We start from the raw sequence: 15,484 nt of genomic DNA, 5'->3' as shown, positions 1-15,484 counted from the left end.
CAGATTGGTTGACCATGTCTCCAACGCAGTCATCCCTGAAGCACAGTGCGGCTTCCACTCAGGCAGGGGAACTTGTGACATGGTGTTTGCCGTATGCCAGATGCAAGAGAAGTGCCGTGAGCAGAACAAGGAGTTCCACATGGTCTTTGTAGACCTGACTAAGGCCTTCGACACGGTGAACTGCTGTGGTCTGTGGAAGATCCTCCTAAAGTTCGGCAGAGAACCTAATCCAGCTGATTGCGCCATTCCATGATGGCAAGCAGGCGAGAGTACAGGAAAATACTGACATGTCGGATCCATTCCCTGTGGTAAATGGAGTGAAGTAGGGCTGTGTCCTGGCACCCACTGTTCTCCATTCTCTTCTCTGCCATGCTGATTGACGCCTTCCAAGGCTGTGACCAGGGCATCTACATTCAGTTTCGCACAGATGGCAAACTTTTCAACTTGCGGCAACTCCATGCCAAGTCCAGGTTGTTTGAGGCACTGTTGAGAGAGTTCCTCTTCGCTGATGACTACGCGCTTGCTGCACACACCCATGAGGACATGCAGTTCATTATGGACAGGTTCTCAACCTCCTGCAGGTGTTCTGGGCTCACCATCAGCCTCAGCAAGACCGCGTCCATGTACCAACCAGCTAGCTCACAGAACGCCAGTGCCTCCCCCCCCTCCCCCCCTCACCGCCCTCGGCCTGCCCAGCATCGAAAGCTTGCTGATCCAGTGCCAGCTATGCTGGCAGGACACATTGTCCACATGACAGACAACAGGATCCCGAAGATGCTTATGTATGGCCAGCTGAAGGAAGGCCACCGTAAACTTGGAAGACCCTGCAAGCGCTTCAAGGACACCTTGAAGACAAACCTCAAAGCCTGTGACATAGACATCGCTTCCTGGGAAACTGATACCCTTGACTGCTCTCGCTGGAGGATGCTGTGCTCTAGTGGCATAAAGACTTTTGAAAAGAAGAGAATGCTGGCCATTAAGGAGAAACGTGAGTGAAGGAAGCAGGGCTCAACTTCTGGAGACGTTTTCCCTTGCAACACCTGTGGGAAGTGCTGTGCATCCAGAATCGGCCTCTTCTCCCATTGAGGACACACACTGACAGATAAGCCTGCCTGCCTGCTCATCTGTCGGACAGACGGGAGACTCCATCAACAGTGTGAGTGCGCGTGTGCCACTTTGGGAGCGGTTTTGTTTTTGTTTTTTTCCCCAGGCACATGGAAGCGCAGTATCAAGTGCTACCGTGAGTGAACATTTCCCCGAGAAAGGAAGGGTTGTCAGGTCTCTGACTCATAATTCTTTTTTTTTTTTTTCGTCAGAAAAGCTTTATTAATATTATGCTGTCACAAAATATGTTTGGTGAACGCACTTTTCATCACTAAATCGCCAGAGAGCAAGGCAATGAGTTTATCTCCCATTGTTTTCAAGACATTTTTTCTTCCTTTCCTTCACACGACCAACATCGATTTGCCGATGACTTTGTCGTGGTTCATGCATGCTGGGAATTTTCTTGTCTCCATAACCCACTGAACACTGACATGGGTAACAGGATCTTTAACGTGCGTATTTGATCTGCGTGCATATATACACGAAGGGGGTTCAGGCACTAGCAGGTCTGTACATATGTTGAGACCAGGCGCCGTGGGGGGTACCCATTATGCCGCCGTCCCGCTATACCGCCGACCCGTTATGCCGCCGTCCCGCTATTCGATGATTTTTGAACAAGCTTTTCTCGGCTGTTTATGAACCAATCTTAGTAAAATTTGGATCAAAGCTCGGGGGCTATGATGTCTACCGAATGTATGAGTTGAGACCCATTTGCGCCATTTGTGACGTCACAGTGGCGCAAATTGCCAAAATTTTGATCACTAATATCTCCGCTGTTTATCAACGGATTTCCTCCAAATTTCAGTTATGTGTTCATTATACTAGGGACTATAAACGGTATAAGTAATAAGCTCACGATGACGTAAATCATGTTCTATTTTTAGAATGCGCAGTTCTCTACGCAAACAAGCTTTTCTCAGCTGTTTATGAACCGATCTTTACGAAATTTGAAACAAAGGTCGTAGCCTATGAGGATTCGCGAATGCATACGTTTGGACCCAGTTGCGCCATTTGTGACGTTACTGTGACCCAAATGTCAAATAAAAAGGGAGATTATTAGTATGGCTTGCCCATCTTGTTTTGTCTTTTTTGTGACAAAAGACAATCCGTAAACGGGTCGGCGGCACAACGGGTTGGCGGCACAACGATACGCTCCCGGCGCCGTCACCGAGATTCGAATCCGGGACCCTCATTGAAAGTCCAAGACTTAAACCACTCGGCTATTGCCCCCGTCAATGCATACAACATTGATGCACGCGCAAGTAAACGGCACACTGGTTTTGACAAATATGAATTGGAGTACTTCTCTGACATTTCTTTTTAGTTCGAGTTTCGTCACATACAAAATGACGTCACTGAACGCAAACATGACCGAGAAATTAGAGAGAGCGACCAGGCTACACAAATCTATGCATGCCGGAAACTACCAAAACAAAATTTCTCCATGCTGGAGACTACCAAAACAATACACGTTACATATAATAAGCAGAACATGAAGTATTTCCAAGTTATGCACTGAGTAAAATGTCAACAAAATTGTACTTATATACGAACTAAATGATCTCAGTCGTGCTACCTTCGTAAATAGTCCACTTTGCAGTCGGTATTTAATAACGATTTCACTCTTTATGAAATGTTATAACTGGTAAGAAACTGGAAAACATTCAGAAAAGCAAACTTGCGTCTTCTACCAAGTTAGAATAGAATACATGAAATTGAAAATGTTTGTTTTCCTTTGACCCCAAAGAGCTCTCTTACTTGCTTTTTTTTTTTTTTTTTTTTTCCCAGTGTCTGTTGTCTGCCACAGTATCCTGCTCACAGATCAGCATCAGCGCGGCTGCAGTCAGTCACATGTACTGTACCGCGATAAACACTTTCCTCTGGTGACCGACACACCGCGTTTTCGTACTCCCACATGCTCTTGCCTTGCGACTCTTTGTAAAGCGCTCTTTGTAAAATTCAAACCAGCGTGATCAGTACGATCTATTCTATCCTATTGTAGAAAGAACGGTTTTGTTGCTCACATTTGGACCTAACGCAAATCTAAACTCCCTCGCCCATATATCCTCCAGTTTTCGAAAAGGCGTCAGCTGCACGTGCTTAAAAGACAATTGCCGCTGTTGTGCGTGACCTTCAACTCATCTCTGTCAACGCCACGTGTTTAAAACTTGGAGACTTTAATCACTGAGACTTACGGGGAAAAACCCTTCCTTCTTTTAAATAATGTCACCTGCCGCACTCGACTGGACAAAACGATCGATCTGTGCTATTCCAACATTCCGAAAGCATACAAATCTCTCCCCCTAGCACAATTGGCGCATCCGATCATGATGGTGTCCATATTATCCCAGAACCGATTGTGAAAAAGAGCGTGAAAGTTTAGACACCCGAGTGAAACAATGTTTTGACTGTACTGACTGGAGTGTTTTCATTGGTTCGTGTGATAATGTCCATGATGCAGACGATGTTGTAACTTTGTAATCAGTTTCGGCCAAGCAAGATATAATAATTCCAACAAAAACTGTTTGAATCTGTCATGAATCTCAATGTCTGTGAAAAACATTTTAGATGAGCAAAAGTTAGCTTTCTGTCAGGGAACAAAAATAATAGAAAACTAGTTCAGATGAAACAGAGGGGGGTTATAGTGGGGACTGAGGGAATTCAAAACTGGAATAGAGCAGCAGTTTCAGACAGGACTGAAGAATGGCAGATGCATGGGATGGGTTAAAAATGCTTACTGGGGAAATAAAAAAGAAAACAGTCGCTTATTCAATGAAAACAGAACAGGTTGATTTTTCAAACTTAATGATTTCTGGTGTAGGTTTGAAAGGAATGATGTGTGAGGGTAACTGGATAGTGTGATGTCACAGCTACATGGAAAAATCATAAATTGAACCACTGATCAGGACTTTGAGGTCGATGTGAAAGTTGTTGAATCTCTATTTCTAAAACTGAATGTTAATAAAACAGTTGGCCCAGACAATATCTGTGGAAGACTGTTGAAGACATGTGCTTCAGAACAATGTGAAATGTTTTGTAAAATATTCAGTTGGTCTATCAATACCCTGTCCCCAATATCTGGAGAGAAAAAACTACCATCTGTCCTACCTCCAAGAAAAAGAACCCAGCTTCACTCAATGATTACTGTCCTGTGTTGCCCTGACTTCAATAGACATGGAATGCTTTCAAAAAAAAAAAAATTCTCTGCCATCTGTTATCTTTCACCAACCAACACTTTGACCCTATTCAGTTTGTGCACAAGCTACACAGAGGTATTGACAATGCATTTTAAACTCTGCTTCACAATGCTTTCCTTCACTTAATTAACACAGGGTCTTTTGTTCGTATTCTCTTTGTTGACTTCTCTTCCACTTTTAATACAACTTCACCTCCTTGCCCTCAAACTGCTGGGTTTAGATGTAAATTATAGGCCCATTCTTTGCTTAATAAGCTTCCTTTACAACAGAACTCATTCTGTCCGTTTTTCAATCTGTCCTTTCTTCTAAAAATTCTACCTCATGAGGTGCTCCTCAAGGTACGGTACTATCCCCTATCCTATTAAAACTATACACGCATGACTGCAGAAACATGGAAGAAATTCCTGTCATCAAATTTTCTGATGACTCGGCTGTTGAAGACCTGTCCAATGCTAATGCTATTTCAGTGAAATTTTAAAAAATTCGGGTGTGAAGAGAACTATCTGGATCTGAAATTTCTGAAGACGAAAGAAATGTTGATAGATTTCTGAAAAGACCCTCTTGCCTGTACTAACCTTGTTATAAATGGTGAAACAGCTGAATGAGTAAACAAATATAAATATCTAGGGACTAATTACCCAGGGTTCGGTTGTCTCTGTGTGCATGCATGTGTGTCTATGTTTGTCTGTGTCTGTAGTAAACTTTAACATTGTCATTTTCTCTGTAAATACTTTGCCTGCCATTACCAAATTTGGATTGAAAATAGTGGGGAAAAATCTTCAGTCATACCAATAACAGTTTAAGTCTCCTGAATTAAAGTGTATTTCCAGGTCATGAATGGTTTATTTCACTGAGGATCCAAATCCAGAAAATAGTTGGGTTTGAAGCTGGCATGACCTATTTTTTCTTGTTCACAATTAAAGAAATAAAAATTCTGGACAGAACACATACAGTGGCACTAACTGCATCATTGAAGTGTTTATTGCATATGAATATTTTTAAGTGGATACTGAATTAACTTTTATGTACATGAAAGAGAAATTGAATGGAATGTGTTATAGGTTCTGCCAGTAACTGAACCTGTCTAACATGATCTCCACAGATGTGGATAAAGTGGATACATGTAGCAGAGTGCTTGAGGCGATGGCAACATCTTCTTTACCACACACTTTAAAGAATTTCTTAAACACCGGAGATATACCAAAATAACATGATTTAAACAGCATAATCAAATCCAATACCATAACCTATTTATCACACACACACACAGAGTTTATGAATTAATTTTTGAAAATCCTTTTGAAGACACAGATTAGAGTTATAAGACTGTTTACTCTCACCAGAACATGCTTGGTTCAAATCTACTTTTATGGCTTTGTAAAATCAAATACAAAACACAGTTTATTGATATTTTAAAAAACTGCCAGTGGTTTTCTATTCTAGACCATTTTGTAAATAAAATTTGATTGATTGATTGATATGGATACTTATATAGCGCTTATCCTCGGTCGGAGACCAAGCTGTAAGTGCTTTACAAATACAGGGTCATTTGCACAATAGGCTGCCTACCTGGGTAGAGCCGATTGATGGTTGCCACTGGCGCTCATCATTCATTTGCTGTGTCGTTCAATCAGATTTCAGGCACGCACGCATACACACTCAGACAGACATGTAACATTTTACGTGTATGACTTTTGTTTACTTACCCCGCCATGTATGCAGCCATACTCCGTTTTTGAAGGTGTGCATGCTGGGTATGTTCTTGTTTCCATAACCCACCGAACGCTTTATAGATTACAGGATCTTTAATGTGTGTATTTGATCTTCTGCATGTGTATACACACAAAGGGGGTTCAGGCACTAGCAGTTCTGTACATATGTTGACCTGGGAGATTAGAAAAATCTCCACCCTTTAACCCACCAGGTGCTGTCACTGAGATTCGAACATTGGACCCTCAGATTGAAAGTCAACGCTTTAACCATCCGGCTATTGCCAAACTGATACACATTAGTGAAATATTTCTTGTAGTTTGCATGTATGAACACAAGGTAGTTCATAAATGCACATAATGCGCACAAGCACACAGAGTAACATTTTGGATTTTGGAACATTTAATCATGGTGGACAATGACAGTTCCAAGAAATATCTACACAGATCACAATGAGGCCATGAGATCTAGCATGTTCTCATACACTCCTAATGGATTTCTTTCAAAGGCAGTCGCTGGTGTATGTTTGTGTATGTTTGTCAGTGGTAGTATAATACCGTAATTTTCAGACTATAAGGCAATTTTCTTCCCAACAAATACAAAAATGTACCTTATTCACTGACAAAATAAGTACTAGAACATGAGGGCATTTTCTAGCATTTCTCATAATATAGCACAAACTGAAAAAACAAAACAACATAGATGAAGGGGAAAAATGCATTAAATTTATTTGGTAAGGAAATGAGTTGAAAAGCAATCAGAGCTCAACAGACAGAAATAAATAAAAGTGTCCTTTCTCTTGCACAGAAACTTTGTTTGCAGAGCCTACAGCCGATTGTTCATATGCATCAGCAAGCACAGATACTTGTGACAAGTCGGCATATAACAAAGACATCCTACAATTGTATTTAAATGGACGGTGATTGATCTTGTGTAGTTCAACATGGCAAACGCAAATGAAAAAGCAGTTGAACCTGACACTTTTGCTACAACCTTGACCTTGAATGGCAACATATCAGATAAGGCTTGTTGACATTCCTTTACTCTGCAAGTTCTGATTTCTCAGCTTTCTCATGAGATGATGATAATGAATCTGATTTCTGAGAGAGGAAATGTATTTTCCACTTTCTTTAGTTTTATTATTGCTGCAAATGTTACAGTGTTGAAAGTTCATGACGCTGTCATTTTCTTTCAGCTTTTATGTCATTTTTGAGTTTCACAAGGTTGATCATAATTTGACCACACCTAATACACGAGTGCACCTTATTCTGTGATTATTCTTGAATTTTTGTACACAAAAGCATTTTAAAAATTGAAAATTACAGTAAACATCTACCATTTGCCACCACCATCAAGATAAAACCTTGCATTATAGAAACTACTTTGTACTTTTAGCACTGGGATTCATATTCAGTGCTTGAGTTTTATGATAATTCACTGGAATTTTTTTTAAATAACTCTATTTTCTCTTGGATGGGTTACAAAGGAACAAAACTGAAATTGCTTAAAGGTAAAATGATTAACTTTCAAGCAGAAACTGTATAGTTACACAACAAGATACTGCTATACCTTTCCTAGAAATTTGGCATCATTATGAGGTCTTCCTTCGATTACTGTGATCCATGGAACGCCTTGCTTGTTGTAAAATATTCCAAAATATTAATACGTAATATTCTGTCTTCTGTCAAGGTCATTTTTGTTTTCCAGCTGAAGTGTCATGGTTTACTCTTGTTCCACTAAACTTAAATGTTAATAACATGTATGGGAAGAATGTGATACATTGATGCATCTATCAATACAAAACACAATACAGTCAACACATTCAAGCACTCATGTTAATATTGTTAAAATAATCACACAAACTTACACATGGTAATAATAAATGTTTACAACCATTGTAAGCCACTCTCATTCCAAAATATAATTGAAGATAATGCTTCACATTTATACAATCCACAGAACACACAAAAATGATACTGTGACAAAACTGCCCTAGCCCACAATCTTAAAACCTATACAGGACTCAAATTTTTGTTTGAGGGACATTATAAAAATGGAGACCTTTACACAAGTCATCAACAACAATAAAAAGAGAGAAGTTTTAATGAGGATGGTTGGTGTGATGTATGGAAACTCTGTGTGTTATAATAGTAGAAGTAGTAGTTGTGGTGGTGGTGGTGGCTGCACTCATGTTTTATAACACTGACACCCGAGTGACATTTTTGGATAGGGGTTACACAGATGGGTTAGAGGAGGCAGGTGGCAGAATGGTTAAGAAGCTCATCTGTCAATGCAGTGTCTGTGAGGGTGTGGGATTGATTCTTACTCTTGCCCTTTCTCACAAGTTTGATGGAAAATCAAACTGAGCGTTCAGTTATTCAGATCAGATGATAAACCAAAGTCCTGTGTGCAGCACACACTTGGCACACTCAAAAAATCCTAAGGCAACAAAAGGGTTGCCCTCTGGCAATATTCTGTAGAAGAAATCCACTCTGATAAGTACACAAATATGCAATGCACTCAATGCCTTAGTGTGTTGGATTTTGCTGCTGCTCAGACATCTGCCCAACAGATGTGGTGTAGCATATATGGTTTTGTCTGAATGCAGTGATGCCTCCTTGAGAAACTGAAATTGAAAACTCACAAAATACTTCTCTCTGGGACTTTCTTTCCCCTGCCCCAACTATCATTCAACAGGTTTCTGTTGTTGTGATGGTGATGTAGTTTTCAATTTGGGTTTGTTAAAACTGGCACAACTTGGACATTAACATAAATGCAGCAAAACAAACTGCAATTATGAACAGTCTGCATATGCTTCCCTTCCTTGAGCTTTGTGCTTTTTGGAGCAAAAAGCTGATTTTAGTACTTTTAACTTCCCCAGCAATGAAAGCAAATGGTTTTGATAAAATTACCCCCTTCCCCTTTATATATCTTGTATCTTTCTGTTTGTTCAGCCAATGAACTAAACCACACCTATTTATGCTTAATCTCTTACTTGTGGTTTTTATGGAAATAACATTGGAGAGACTAGCACAAAGATTTGACAGCTACAGACAACCAGTAGAGTGACTATAAGATGTCAGCTGACGTCCTACAAAAAGTATTGCCATAGTGCCTATAAGACGTCCACTGACGTCCTGCGTATGTTCTGATTTTTCCTTCATTGGAGTTTGGTTTAATTCACATAAACAGACTCTGAACAGTTAGTTTGATGCATCTGGATTATAAAAATACTATTTAAATGAACATTCATCAGGTAGAAGACCCCTTTCTACTGGATAATAATTTGCTAACTGACCACGTGACATGGGTGTGTAAAAGGGGGTTGCATCATGTGCAAAACAATGCGTTGAAAACTGTGTCCAGTAAAGTAAATTGTCTCAGTCAGTAGATTTACACAGTTCTGAAAGCTCTGCTTGTGATCATAGACAGATTTCGCGATGGAGAAGGATCTCTCTTGTCTGATGATTGGTTTGAAAATGAAGGTGATTGACAATGACAGTGACGAAACTGACAGCCCCATTTTATGGTAATTCAGTCCATCTTTCCAATCAGACAGCTTTTTTTTAACAAGTGGCTATGACTGACAGAATACGAGCAGCGAGCGTTGGAAGAAGGGGAGGAGAGGGAGAGGAGTGATGTAAGACAATAGGTCGAATGTCAGCCAGAGTTCATGAAGGGGGCATTGCTTTTAGCAATAAGTGTGCTCACATTTCAAAGCAGACTGTAGGATCGGCAACCGCCAATGTTCTATGATTTTCACGAAATGCAGGGTGAAACCTCCACTGGTCGTGAAACACGTGCTTTTTATTTTTCACGCTTTTTTTCCGCTGAATCAGATGGTTGACTTGTTTGAAGAGGTGGCAAGCTGGATGCACAGCAGACACTTTAATCAGCCCACGTGCAACTTGAAAGGAGTGAATGTCATCAAAGAACATCACCCTCACACTCCCAAACGCTCTTAGCTGTCAAAAAGCTTGCCAGCTCAGTTTCTGAGACTGTGATTGAGCTTTTACATTGACTTTACCCACCTTTGTCATTATTGGGACAGTGATTTACTTACATGTCTGCAAGAGCTGTGATTTTTTTTTTTTTTTTTTTCAAATAAACTTATAGCCTGTTTTAATTTCTTCTACAGGTATAATCTGACAACAGGCATGCTATTTCTTGCTGTACTTTGTTTCTTTTCTATATGGATGTTATTATGCAGAGGTGGAAATAGACTTTTTTGTTGCACAAAAATCATTATCTTGACTTTACATGCCTGAACAGTTATCTACAATCAACTTAATTGGGTAAAAGAGCCCAGAAGCAGAATCTACACTAATTTTTCTTCACAAAAATGTTACTTTCTTTCTGTATCGCCCATAGTTTTTGTGCTAGAATTTTTTGTGAATTATTACCCCCGAATCCTCAAAATCCCCTGGCAAGGGGAGAGCACTTTTTTTTACAAAATTTTCTGGCACTGAACTGGTAAAATGAGGTTGCAAAGACATTCCGTGTCAACCTGTGGATCCTAAATGAGAGTGTACAAGTTTAAAACAAAAACCTCTCAGTGATGAGATATTTCTCTGAAATAAATTGGAATAAATTTAACTATTACATAAGATTCCCAAAAATTCTATTGTTTATTTCCATTCATTAAAAGTTAATCCAAATTAGACAGATATCTTCCAAAAAGCAAAAGTCCACAAACAAATTTAGGACCTTTTGTTTTTCTATATTGTTTGCTGATGTGTACTGAGCAGTTGCATATCTTCTATACCTCACACACTTTTTTCCTGCTAATATGTATACAATTGATATATAAAGATATCAAAAAAGTGTCAAATGTACATTAAAGGATTCGTTGATAACAAAAGAAAGGTGGTATGCATGTCCAAGCATAACAATAACTATCAAATAACAAAAGAAAGGTGGTATGCATGTCCAAGCATAACAATAACTATCAAATAACAAAAGAAAGGTGGTATGCATGTCCAAGCATAACAATAACTATCAAATATACAAAAAAAAGCAAAAACAAACAAAACTGAGTTACATGTAAGATTTCAAGTAAAGCATGCATAAAACTTTTAGAATATGAATGAAGAAAAGCAAATAAGAACATGTAAAAAATTAAACATTCCAGCTTGCAAAAAATCTTAACAATCGCAAAAAGACATAAAAGCACATCACCACATGCATAGAAAAGTTCCAGTATGTACAGGTTTGCATATCAATCAAAAGTGATTCAGATTTTTAAAAAATAAAAAAAAAGAAGGAAAAAATTAAGTCCCGAGAAGACACAGGAAAATAAATCATTATTCATATTTCAAATAACTATTCACACACTTTATTCAAAGAAAAAAAAAGAAAAAAAAAACTCGAGATGGACAGTGCTGGCTCTAAACAAAGTGTGTTGGACACATAACAGTATGATGCCAACTGAAGAAAGAAATCTACAGCACCAATTTACAGGAAAAAAATGTCATGAAAGACAAACATTAATCAGTGAGAACATTAACATACTGAATTGGCACACCAATTGGGTTGCAGTTACTGGTCATCAAATGTCAACTGGTAGGTGATAGTAATGGCTTCTCTTTCATGCTGAACCCATTCAATAACAACATATACATGTTTTCTTCTTATTGCTCATAACAATTTCCATAACTTCTTTCCTGTTTGTATCTGAAAACTAAGTTCTGACCACCACTTGGAGCTATTTCTTGCAAGAAATTCAACATTTGGCAATATGCTTGATCACAATAAATGCACACATTCACACTACATAGCAACACTTGTAAGCTTTTCAGTCTTACCACTGTGTGTACTAACTACATTTTGATTAAACAGTCATTCTAATGCAAGCCCAAAACCAGATATTATGCAAATGAGTTGTAGTTTCTACCATGGACAAGGGATAGCAAGCCACTTTACATTATACATACATAACGGTCAGTTCAGTTCAGTTACTCAAGGAGGCGTCACTGCACTCGGACAAATCCATATGCCCCACTCTACATCTGCTAAGCAGATGCCTGACCACCAGCATAACCCAACGCCTTTGGTCAGGCCTTGAGACATAAGGAATTATGGTTAACAAACCACTTTTAATTATGACCTGTCACTCTGTGTCATGACTTCCAAAATGCTGAAACTAGAATTAAGAAAAAAAAAAATCCGCTTTGGTATCATTTATGAATGTGGTTGAAAAAAGTCTGATAGAATTGATTTTTGATCCATTGTAGCTAAAATCTAACAAAGCATCAAGTGCATGGTACAGCTGATACACTACAGCTGAATCATCATCATGGAGAAAAAGAGACTTCTCTGAAACATAACTAAAATATTCATACTAAAATATTCATACTATGTTTACGAAGTACCATCATTTTTTGTCCAGAATATAACACTACATGCAGATCAGAATTGGAGCTTTCTACAATGAAAACAGAGCAGCAGCAACATTTTCTTCTAAGACATAAGCATTGATGGAAACACAAACAAGCACAGTGAAAACAAAATCTGATCCAAACTGGAGTCTACAATGTAGTCTTAATTTTCACACACAATGAACTCACACACAAGAGTGGCAATGAGCAGATGAAACAACAGCCCTTACCTTCTTTCCATCTCACCTTCCCATCTCCCTTCTTCAAACCATCCCAATTACCCCCCACCCACCCCAACTCCTGTCCCGCACCCATCCTTCCCTCCCCCTTCCACATTCCCTGCACCCTCCCACCCAAAGAAAAACATCCACTGAATGAACCAACAAGTCATGTGCGTGCATTGTGGACTATTTCAAGCATGTTTCTCTCTGGAAGCACTGGCAGTGAATATTGGGTATGCAAATCCATTTGGGGCACACACACGTTGTAGTAACACATAAAAAAACAAAAGCTATGGCATAAAATAGTGTACACATTTCTGAAAAACTGATCCTACAATTTTCAATGCTGATGTTTTAAGCATATGCAAACACTAAAACCTTAACTGCATCATGGTGCAAAGATAGGCTGATGCAGGTGTTTTTGGTGAAAACCACAGTAGGTGCCACCCAGTCTGCAGGAAGACTGAATCTCCATTGTGAATGCCTTGTCTCTTGGCACCACATCAAAGACATCAAGATTCTTTACTGGCTTCAAACAGAAGAATTTGGTATGCGCAAAAGGTATTGAAATGACAATCAATCATCAGCCACTCTACATCTAAAAATCACAAAAAACAATTTCAGTTCAAGTATGCTCTCCCAACCCTCCCCACACCACCACCAGTCCAGCTCCTGACCTTCCCATGTGGCTTAGCTTCTAATCCCAGCTGAATGAATCAATTTTACTGATGGGAGAAGGGGAGAAAGTGGGTAACTGGCACCTTCAAACCAGTTGCATAATTTAGGTAGATGAGACTCATCAGCCTGGAAGGCAACTCATCTTGGGGAAGGATAACCAAGATTTCAAATATCAAAGCAGGGCAGGGGATGCTCTTTAGCCATTTGTGGCAAACCAACTACAAGAAGGTAATTGGGACAAGAAAAACTACAGGGCTGAAGTCAGGGGTACTGGGCCACAAGGTGCCTAACAAACCACAGTGCCATGCAATTCACCCCTGTAATTAATCTCAAAAGATCACAGAACATTTTCAAGAAAAAATTTTTTTTAAACAGATCAGTGTCTGTTTATCAATGCTATGTTGGTTATTGTATTGTACTTTTAAAGCTGGGTTGAAACTTTTTAATCACAGGACTGATTTCCTGCCCAATGATCTTTTGTGCATGCAGTGCAGCAACACTGAACACGTTTTTGAATATTTTGCCTACAGCAGCCTCTAAGTCTAAAGTTCCCTTCTTTAAAACACCATGGTGCTGTGTTAGTAGCTGTGAATTTCCATTTTGGAAGACCCAGATTTAACTTTCACAAAAAAAGAAAAAAAAAATTAAAAAAAAAAGAATGGGAATTGGTGCAACCAATTAGTTTATAGTTGTGGGGGAGAGAGAGAGAGAGAGAGAGAGAGAGAGAGAGAGAATGTGTGTGTGTGTGTGTGTGTGTGTGTGTGTGTGTGTGTGTGTGAGTATAGGAAGGAAGGGGGAGAAGGCAAAAGCAGCAAAGAAGACAGCAATGCCCATATATTCCTCTTCTTTCTGCATCCAGTACAAGGCAATGGTGGTGTACGTTATGGGCAAGGTGCCTATCTGTGGGTTCCTCTTGGCATGGTGAAGTTGTCCATTGATGGACATGTTAGGCATTGTGTCCTCCCACCTCATGGTTGTCATGGTAACAAATCTACTGGCCAGGCCAGAAGTTTATTCATACCGGTACATGTCGTCATTGGCAGAGGTCACTCCTGCTACCATATACCCCTCATCTTCTGGCTTCCTCCTCTTGAAAAATCCACACTGAAACAAACAGCGCTGCATAGAGTGCACTGAACTTTTTATATGATATTTGTCTTACCCACTGCTGTAAAATTTATAACAGTAGTTTAACAAAATTTCCAAACTCCTCTATTTTGTGAATATAGAAAATAAAATTGATGTTTATCAAGCAATCATATTCATGTTCACAGTGTAGTCGACTAAATGCTATAGCATGCAAAACATATGCCAAATACAAATGGTGTATAAGAATTTCTTCTTCTTTTTTTTTTTTTTTTTTTTTTTTTTTGCTGCCCCATCATCTGCACCATTTCAGTGGCATTACTCCCACGCTGATCATTCTGAGTCCCCCAAACAAAGCCACATCCAGGTTCGTCTCTCACACTCCCAAGGTCAGCAGTCTGCAGGGAACCATCGATGTTAGGTCACCAGGAGGCCACACACCAGAGGAGACCCTGCACTGCTGCTGAGTCACTTTGGTGGTGTTTAGTGGTGCCTGTTCTGATTTAACGTACTTGGGACACCACCTACTAAGCCCCCTACTGACGACAATAATGGCTTAGTCATAGAGCCAGACTGAGTGAGCGTCCCCACCAGAGTGGAGACTGCCACCATGTCCCTCCAACAACAGCCCCCCATGAATCTGCTGACACTGAAGGCACTGACAGGACTCACCCCAAGCACGGAAGTGGAGGGGTATCAAAACTGAGGTCAACATGACAGCAGGGCATGAAAGGCCACAGACTTCGGGACATTTTTGTTTATACTGGTAATGATGAAGGAGGAGGAGGATGACACTGATGATGACGATGTTGCTATGGAGGTCCATTTTGGTTTGGGACTTTGTGACAAGGCTGTACTTTACGCTTCCTTTCATAATGACATCCCGGCATCAGCCAGGCCCAAGAGGTACAGACAATGGCAGTGTTGGTCAGGTACTTAGAGCAACACACCCAAAGACACATCCATGAAGTGGATAACACTTGACTGTGTGGTCCCAGTCTCCCCATTTAAGCCCATAGCACACTCAACTCTGGGTAGGAGCCAGCCCAGGGGCTGTAAAATCTCACTTCTGCTGGGATTCAAACCTGCGTCCTCCCAGCTGTCAGTCCGC

At 39.9% G+C, this 15,484-nt stretch overlaps 1 protein-coding gene and 1 long non-coding RNA gene across 8 annotated transcripts in view; one reads left to right on the top strand and one right to left on the bottom strand.

Moving 5' to 3' along the window:
• The first annotated feature begins 804 nt into the window (after positions 1–804).
• LOC143297368 (uncharacterized) lies at positions 805–12,286 on the top strand. Its single transcript, XR_013057262.1, has 2 exons — positions 805–10,927; positions 10,978–12,286. It is a non-coding gene; the product is annotated as an uncharacterized LOC143297368 (long non-coding RNA).
• Positions 6,396–15,484, bottom strand: part of LOC143297290 (integrin alpha-8-like) — a 222,186-nt gene continuing 213,097 nt past the window's right edge. For all 7 annotated transcript variants that reach the window (XM_076609611.1, XM_076609596.1, XM_076609563.1 and 4 more), the window contains one exon: positions 6,396–14,391. In XM_076609611.1, the coding sequence (XP_076465726.1) occupies positions 14,299–14,391 (93 nt within the window). In that variant the 3' untranslated portion in view covers positions 6,396–14,298. The remainder of the gene's footprint in view (positions 14,392–15,484) is intronic.

Source organism: Babylonia areolata, chromosome 2, assembly GCF_041734735.1.
Source record: "Babylonia areolata isolate BAREFJ2019XMU chromosome 2, ASM4173473v1, whole genome shotgun sequence".
Lineage (NCBI taxonomy): Eukaryota > Metazoa > Mollusca > Gastropoda > Neogastropoda > Buccinidae > Babylonia > Babylonia areolata.
Note: the sequence above shows the minus strand (reverse complement) of the source record. Positions and strands in the feature narration are given on the sequence as shown.